The sequence below is a fragment of the Eschrichtius robustus genome, chromosome 1, assembly GCF_028021215.1.
Source record: "Eschrichtius robustus isolate mEscRob2 chromosome 1, mEscRob2.pri, whole genome shotgun sequence".
NCBI lineage: Eukaryota > Metazoa > Chordata > Mammalia > Artiodactyla > Eschrichtiidae > Eschrichtius > Eschrichtius robustus.
The window spans coordinates 90,308,563-90,317,207 of record NC_090824.1 but is presented as its reverse complement, the minus strand read 5'-3'; the positions used below and the strand labels follow the sequence as shown (position 1 = coordinate 90,317,207).

Genomic DNA, 8,645 nt, shown 5'->3' with positions numbered 1-8,645 from the left:
TTCACACAGAGCTATTTTGCTCTTTTTAAGAGCTACATGATGTTCCATAATGCAGATGTACCACGTTTATTTCGTCTTTCCTCTGCCGATGAATGACTAGGTTTCCCATTTCTCTTTACTTCTTCACCACCTCTCCCAAGAGCTGCTGGGGCCCAAGCTTTCTTGCGCGCATGTGCAAGTTCCCACAAGCTACGTTCCTAAAGAGAGCTTATCTTTGAGTATTTTTTCATTTTGTGGGCTCTGGGGAACCAATGCACGTACCTAGGAAGGCAAAACACACCCAACAACAACCGCCTGACCAGAAAGAGACCCAGAGCAGGTTCTCACTTAGCCCCGACAGTTTTCTTCCTTTCATAATGGACGCTGAACTTGTTTTTCACCTCGTAGATGCCAACAGTTCCCAGCACCGAAACCAGCTATACAACCACTCAGCCACCAAGCACTGTGACTAAGAAATGAGGGGAAGAAACAGCCGCACCATCCGTGACGCCTGCTTCCGGAAGCGGACCGGAAGCCGCTGTTCGATTCTGCGTCAAAGCCGACTTCAGGGGCCGTCGTAAAACTGTCGCCCTTCGTCTCTGGGACCGGCCACAGGTTCCCACTCGCCTCAGGCGGGGGGTCTGGAACTGCGGGTGTCAGTTTTCCTCAAGATGGCGGAGGAGGAGGCTGGGGACGCAGAGAGGATGGAAGTCAGCAGTGAGTTGCCCCAGACTCCACGACGACTGGCGTCTGTAAGTCCGTGTAGGCTAGTTGCTTTTGTCCCCCCGAGTCCTTCCCTACCGCGTTCAGGAGGATGTGGGGCTTCACCCCTCACGGTGGCTCTGGGGAGCGGGAGTCGTATGGATTGATCTGCACGGAAGCCACAGAATAAAGTTAGTCATCACCCACATTCCTGCCGACCAAGTCTCCGGTGTATAATGACTTTGTCATTTATTAGCCGTGACGAGTTCAAGCTTGTCTCTATCCTGAAGTAGAAAGAACTGGTAATGTTATTAGATGGTCTGGTGTAGGGGTTTGGAGGAAGAGCCATTTTCCGATACACGTAGTGTTAACCCCTCCTAGACGATAGGCGTCCAGGACGCAGCACCTAGTGTTGTATTGCATAGCTGGCTGGGTGGGGCCTGATAGTGACAGGGAATGCTGCCACTGTCAACTCACGTCAAGATATGGGGTGTAGGAGTTGTAGTCCTTCGTTGTAGCATCTTGAGAACCCAGGCCTAATCCTCAGTGGAGAAACCCGTCATCTGTCGTTGCTTTTTATAGGTGAAGAACAGGCTTTCAGACATTTCAAGTCAGAGCGATACCATTAATTAATATCGGAATCTATACTTTGCCCTTATATTTTGAAAACCGAAAAAAAAAAAAAAGGGAAGGCAGAGATATAAATTTGAGTCAATAGTCTGACTACAGGGAGAAAGCTGACTGAGGAGGATAAGAGGTAGGGGGCAACATTAGGGAATGTTCTGGATGTCCCCAGGCACCTAGTGGGGAGGTATATAGAAAATATTCAAATATTGGTCACTGCATGATGTGAAGAGTTTTATTAATTTATCTTTATTGGTGCATATAGAAAGGTGTGGGATATACACCTCTTTCTGAAGTTTCTTTGGTTTGTAGTTTTAATAAAATCATTTTTGAAGTATTTTAACCCTGCAGACACTTGAGCATTGTTTTATGAGAGAACAGAGTGAGCTCCAGAAAAGAGTCCACCTCAGGGACTGAAGAGACTGGCTGGGAGACAGAAATCAGGTGGGGAAGGAGTTGGAATAAGGGTTTGGCCATCAACTAGGGCAGTGCTTGCAACCATCCTCTACCCCAAGTAGCAGTTCAACCTCATTTCACCGTATTGAAGGGGGAAGCATGTGTTTGAGATGATAAGAAGTGAGAAGATAGGGAAACTTTAGAAGCAACTGAAACATCTGGTCTTAATGTAAAGCTGTGCTTTTTACATCTTCTAAGGAGTGGAGAAACAGTGCTGTGGTCAGAAGTGTTATCATAATTTTGTATTGCTAAAGATGACTAGTGTTTATTTAAAGCTTTGATATATTAATTCCTTCCAGGTGGTACCAAAAAACCTCATCAATCTGGATCTTACTTATTTGGAATTGGAGATAATGGTACAGGAATCCAGCTAGAATTATGTTGCAAACTCTTCAATATTAGATTTCTTTGGGCAAGGTTTTGGGTTTTGCAAGATAGTGGGTAGATGACAAGAGAAGTGTAAAAGCCTCAGGTAACTCACACTCTAGAGACACAGGTAGGACAAGTGCTCAAATTTTAATACAAGATAGGGTGATGTAAGTGAATGAAGACCTGTGACTGGTGAGCCTCCTGATCACTTTTTTGGCTTGGCTCTCTCTATTTTAGGACTCCAGACATCTTCCTAGTTTCCTAGTCTTTTTAAAAATACCACCTTCAATTTTATCCTGACAGTGGAGTAAGACACTGGCTTTCCAGTTTACTTCTTCTTCTCGATTAAGCGAAGCGAGCTCAGAGATTCTTTAACATTTGAATGATTTGAATCTTAAATCACCATTGGGAGGCAGGGGAAAACAAAATAGTAAATTTGGGACAGTTACAGAGGTCTAAGAAATCTTACCAATTCCATTAGAGTCTTGTCCCTGGGTATTATATAGTTTCTGTTATCCTTAAATCAAACTTCCTTCTTAGACCCCAGATCATTTTTTTCTGTCATATTGCAATCAACAGGCATGAAGTCTCTCAAATTCCTGACATCACATAACATGCAATTAGAGTGAAATAATAGGTATGAATTATTGGACATTTATTAGAAGAGCCATTGCTTAAGAATCATTAGGGGAGTTGATTCTGTAGGTCTAGGGTGAGGTCTGAGAATTTGCATTTTCACAAGCATGCACTGCAAATGAAGTCCTGGTCTGTGGGCCACAGAGTAAGATTTAGCCAGAGACATTTAGAAGTTCTCAGTATAGAGTTGACAGTTGAGGTTGTGGGGATGGATAAGATTTTTGAGGAGGAAAGTCTGTGTTTGTGTGTGTGTTTATACATACACAGAGAGAAAGAGACAGTCACACAGAGAGGGAGGGAGGAAGAGAGGGAGAAGCGAGGAAGACAGGAATGATTGAATTTCAGGGATAGACAGTGGAGGAAGGAGCTAGAAAGGAAGCAGCCAAGCAGGTAGGAGGTGGGAGTAGTGCAGTGTCATAGGGTGAAGTTTCTAGGAGAGGGTGGTTTATTGGGTCTAGGAAGGTGAAGAGTGAGAAAAATTGGGAATTCATAGTATGTGGAGTGGTCTGACAGAACTTCTGCCTTCTGTCTTCATTAACTGGATTTTCTTTATTAAGTCCATCTCAAAAGATGCCTCCTGGTATGGTACTAAACTCTTTTCTTTTCCCTGTCTACATCCTCTGCCCATGTGATTTCATCCAGTTCTTTGGCTTTAAATACCATCTGTATTCGTTCAGTTCTCAAATTTATATCTCTGGGTCATCTCACTTTTGAGCTCCACAGTCACAGGTCCGTCTGCCTACTTGACATATCCACTTGGATGTCTGAAAAGTGTTTCAAACGGAGGAGCAATTAGGAAGCTACTATAGTAACCAAGCCATAGTTGCTGGTGGCTTGTACTAAAGCGATATCACTGGAGATGAAGAGAAGTGGATGGATTGGGGAGAGATTTTGGAAGTATGGTAGAAGTAGAAAGATTTTATGGTTTAGGCATGAGGGAAATGGGAAGAAACAGATGACGTCTGGATCCCCAGTTTTTGACTTAAGTATTCATGATTGTGGCTGTGTCATATACTGAGAGGAAAGACCAGGTTTTGGGAGGGCAAAGAAGGGAGACAGATCAAGTTTTGTTATCCCTGTCTCAGTAGATGACACTTCCGTAATAGCTCTTGAACACAAACAGTTCTCTCTGTCTCCACTCCATCTCTCTAGTCCTAGCCACCATCTGTTGCCTAGGCAACTGCAGTGGCCTTTTAACTGGTCTCTTAGCTTCTGTTTTTGCCCTCTTCCAGTCCATTCTCCACAGAGCAGCCAGAGAAATCTTTGTAAGACTAAATCAGATCATGTCAGTCTCTTGCCTAAATCCTTCAGTGGTTTCCCATCTACTTGGAATAAAATCTAAACTCATTACATGTTCTTCAAGATCCTGTCTGATCCGGCCCCTCCATCTCCCCTCATTTTCTGTTACTTTCTCTTCATTCACTTTTAGCCACCCTAGCTTCCAAAATAAGTCCAAGCTCTGTCTTACTTCAGGGTCTGTGCCTTTGCTTGCTGTTCTTTTTTCATAGAGTGTTTTTCCTCTGCTTTTTCTTGATACTTACCTTGTCTAAAAGATGGGTTCCTTTTACCATTCTCTTTCAAAGCACCCTGTTTATTTCCTCCACTGAACTTATTACAATCTGTGATTACTGTATTGTCTTTATTTATTTAAATATCTGTTTCTCCTATCAGAATGTAAGTTCCATGAAGGCAAGGATCATGTCTGACTTGATCATGATCATTTCCTGATCATGTCAAGGAAAAATTATCTACAATCTCATGTCTATAGGGGATCTTTAAGAGGTAACATAGTCTTTTTATAGTTGACTTTAAAATATTGAGATATAGAGGAAGGAATGAGAAGTTATATGCTATTTTCAGTGGAGGTGATTTTCCTTAGACATCTGTATCTATTATTTTAGGCCAGAGCACAGCTTTCTGTAGTAAGAACATACTTAGAGTGAGAAAACGAGGATGAAAACCAAAGTCTCTCTTTTTTTAAAAAAAATAAATTTATTTATTTATTTTTGGCTGCACTGGGTCTTCGTTGCTGCGCGCAGGCTTTCTCTAGTTGCACCGAGTGGGGGCTACTCTTCGTTGCGGTGTGCGGGCTTCTCATTGTGGTAGCTTCTCTTATTGAGGAGCACAAGCTCTAGGCACGCGGGCTGCAGTAGTTGTGGCACGCGGGCTCAGTAGTTGTGGCGCACGGGCTTAGTTGCTCCACGGCATGTGGGATCTTCCAGGACCCGGGATCAAACCCGTGTCCCCTGCATTGGCAGGTGGATTCTTAACCACTGCGCCATCAGGGAAGTCCAAAACCAAAGTCTCTTGAGTCCTGACTCAAGTGCTTTGTCGCCAGATCATAGCAGAGCCTAGTGACAATTATTTTTTCATCAGCATCTCCTAATTTCTGTTGTAGGCAGCTAGGGAAAATTCTGATTTTCAGTACCAAATTCTGTAGAGTCTGATGAAGTTAAGTTCTGAAACTGCAAGTCAAGAGTGACAGCTTCAGTCCTACTAGTAATTTATCTAGTAATTTATCTAGATGAGCTGGTGCTTGAGACTGACTGCTGATGTTTAATAACAGACATTGTCTTGCAAATAAAGAGGTTTTTGTCCTCAGTACCGCATAGAGTGTCTGTCTGGGTAGATATGTATATAAATCAGTGATGCAGGATGAACCAACGCAGTATCCTGCCCATCCTTTCTTTGTGTGTGCTGGCTTTGAGGGTTACCTCAGATTTCTTTGAAGGTGTTAATCATATGTTGTGTTCTGTGAAACAGTTTTCTTTAAGCTTTTAACTCAGATGGCTTAAAACAAACTATTAAGACCTCTTTAGTTCCAAGTGATTTCTGTGAACTCCTATGTGTTCTTCTAAGATATTCTGGTTAACATGCTTCCTGTTGAAGAAACAAAAGTTATTTCATGAGTTTGTTTTTTTAAAGCATTTGGTACAGTTTTTTTTTTTTTAATGTTGTTACACCCTGTAGTAAGCTAAGTGCTTATGGAAATACGCTCTACTAAATAAATGCTATTGAAAGACCCCAGAAGAGTTACTGTGCTTCCATAAGTGCCTACTTGCTATCCAGGAATGACATAGGCCCTGTCCAGAATGGAGTCTGTTTTTAATCACTTGAATGTAATTCTCCTTCTAATAGTTTACTTAATGCTATTCTTCAGAACAAAGTCTGTTTGACTTGTTTGGAGGAGTGGGGCTATAACCACTTAATGTGTCTTTATGAGCTACCTTTTAAAAGTCCTTTGAACTTTTGGTATTGTTGGATAAGCTAGAAATGACTTTAGCCACAGGAGGAAATATGTGTAAATTTATCCATTTATGTTTTTATATATACATACTCTGCCTTGCAATCTAAGAAAGAATTTTAGTTGTATTGGAAATATTTATTCAATACAGTAGAAAGAGAATATGAGATATATACCCCATAGTATAGGAAACCAGATTTCATTCATCCAGAGACTTCAAGGAGAGCTTAGAAAATTGGAGCATGAGCCTATGGTCAGAGCAAAAAAGGAAGAGAAAGGCTTAGGAGGGATGGGATGCTTTTGAATACTAAATTCTGACAACATTCATATATGTATATTATCTCAACAGGAAAGAAGAGAGAGGGGCCATATTTGTCACACTACTCTATATTTGATTCTGGCTAATTTTATCAATGCCATGAGGACATAGTAGACTTATGTACAAAACAACACAAGGCTTAACAGACATATTATAGGACCGATATGTTATAGGACACACACATAAAATCTCCTTAGGCTAAATTTTGCATCAAAACTAACAAGGTGAAATTTAATTGCCATGAAAGTAAAGACTATGTCTAGGACTGGGTATTTGTGTGTAGGACTAGGTCTCTTAGGTGAATGATTTGAGGGTTTTAGTTTTCTGCAAACTCACTAAGTCATAATGTGATGTGGCTGCCAAACAAACAAAAAAGCGATCTTTTAAAGTAGTTTAGTGTCCTGGATAAGGAAGGTAATAAGCAGTCCCACTCCTCTGTACAGAGACATACTGTGCATATTCTGTGTAAGAGTAATCAACATGGAAAGTGGGCTGGATACCATGTCATTAGGGATGGCTAAATTTCATTTCTAGGAATGAACAGATTTCTTTAGTTTCTACATTCCAGTTTAGCCCTGGAATAAAGAAACTAATGAGAGACATAATATTTAGCTTCATTTATTTGATAGGTTGTTGGGTGAAAGAGCAGAGTAATTTGTATTGGATGATTTCGGGCAGCATAGGATAAAAGTTACAGGAAGGTAGATTTTGGTTTAATTATGAGCTGTAAGAATGGAAGTTGGCTGAGAGGATGTGTTCAGACAGGCTTAGGGAGCTGATTATCAGATATGTTTTAGACAGGGTTTCCCTATGGGATAAGTGGGTGCACTAGGGTTTTTGTTGTTTGCTTGTTTTTAAACTTCATAAACCTGTCAAATAGTATTACAAGAAGATTTAGTATAACCAAAAGATTTCTTGGTGCCTAGAGGTGCTCCAATTACTAGTCCAGTACTTGCTTTGAGCAAGTCTACTGCCTCCAGATTTTGTTATGCCTTTAAAACAGGGGAATTAGAAACGGAATTACAGGCCCTCCGTAGATGTCCATCAGTTATCTAAGGAAGGGTAAATTGTGATTTGAACAAAAGGAACCTAGTGTACTTAAAGTAAGTTCTGTTTTCAGACTGATGTTACCAGTCATCCCAGTCCCTGGGTCAGAGTTGAAAGCATATTTTTTAATCTCCATGGGGATGAGGAAAATGTTTGGAATGTTTGGGGATTTAAATGTTGTGAGAACTTGTTTTTACAGAACAGTCAATTGGGAAAGTCTTCCCTTAACTCCAGATGTTGAAAAAAGAGTTTTTTTCCCTGAACATGAAAATAAAAATTTCTTAATTTAATCATGTCTCAAATTGGAGAAAATACTAAAAGCAACCAACCAAAGAATCAAACCTACTCCAGTCACCAGTAATTCCTGAACATGTCACCCAGTAGAATACATCCTGTATAGTTTTTCTTATCTAGAAAAAAAAAAAGACAGAAATCTTAGTTGAAAAAATTGTTTTCATATTTGTGGCAGTCATCTAGGAAAAATTTTTTGTGAAACAGCGTAATTGTACTTTATCTCCTGTAAGAATTTCGTAAACAGTTTTAGAAAGCTTAATGTTATCATTTGCTTTGTTCTCTTTAGCAAGAAGTCTGTAACTTTCAACAATGACTGAGACCTTTTGTTAAGTACTTGAGATAGGCTTGTGTGGATACAAGGATTTGGAAGGAAAGTTCCTTCCCTCAAGGAGCTGAAAATCTGGTTGAAGAGGCTCGATGTACACATTTAAAGGTAACTTATGTTATCTGACAAAGGTACAGGTACTGAATGAGTACTTTCTTTAGTAAGTGCTGCATTGGAGTTACAGGGGAGAGAAATTTTCTTAGATGGGTCAGTGAAGTGTTCATGTAGGTAGGCTTTGAGTTAAATCGACCTTAAGGAGGTGGATGGATAGAGAGCTAGTGGTAAGGTCAGTGGAGAGGGCATTGAAGGCATCTACACCCAGACATTCTGTCCAAATCATCCAATTATGTAAAGATAACATTTTAAAATATTAGTTCCTCAGACTGAGACATGTAATGACAGGGATATAATTTAAGAATATTTAGTGGTATTCATTTAGAGGGAAAAATTAAAAAGAAGGCAAAGCTTTGTTTTTTTGTTTTGTTTCACTATTAAAGTGAAATTGAGCAAGTCTTAAGGGTAAATTTAAAAGAATAATGTATTTGTATTTGGTTAAGTAGAATGAACACTGAACTCTGGGAGTCAGAATACCTAAGTTCTATTCCTGACCCTGATAGTATTCAGTCTTGAACAAGCCAGTTTACTTTTTC

General features: G+C 40.3%; 1 protein-coding gene across 2 annotated transcripts in view; it reads left to right on the top strand.

The window, feature by feature from the left end:
* The first annotated feature begins 559 nt into the window (after positions 1–559).
* UBR1 (ubiquitin protein ligase E3 component n-recognin 1) overlaps positions 560–8,645 on the top strand; it is a 145,313-nt gene continuing 137,227 nt past the window's right edge. For both annotated transcript variants that reach the window (XM_068550281.1, XM_068550278.1), the window contains exon 1: positions 560–731. In XM_068550281.1, coding sequence (XP_068406382.1) covers positions 651–731 — 81 coding nt within the window. In that variant the 5' untranslated portion in view covers positions 560–650. The remainder of the gene's footprint in view (positions 732–8,645) is intronic.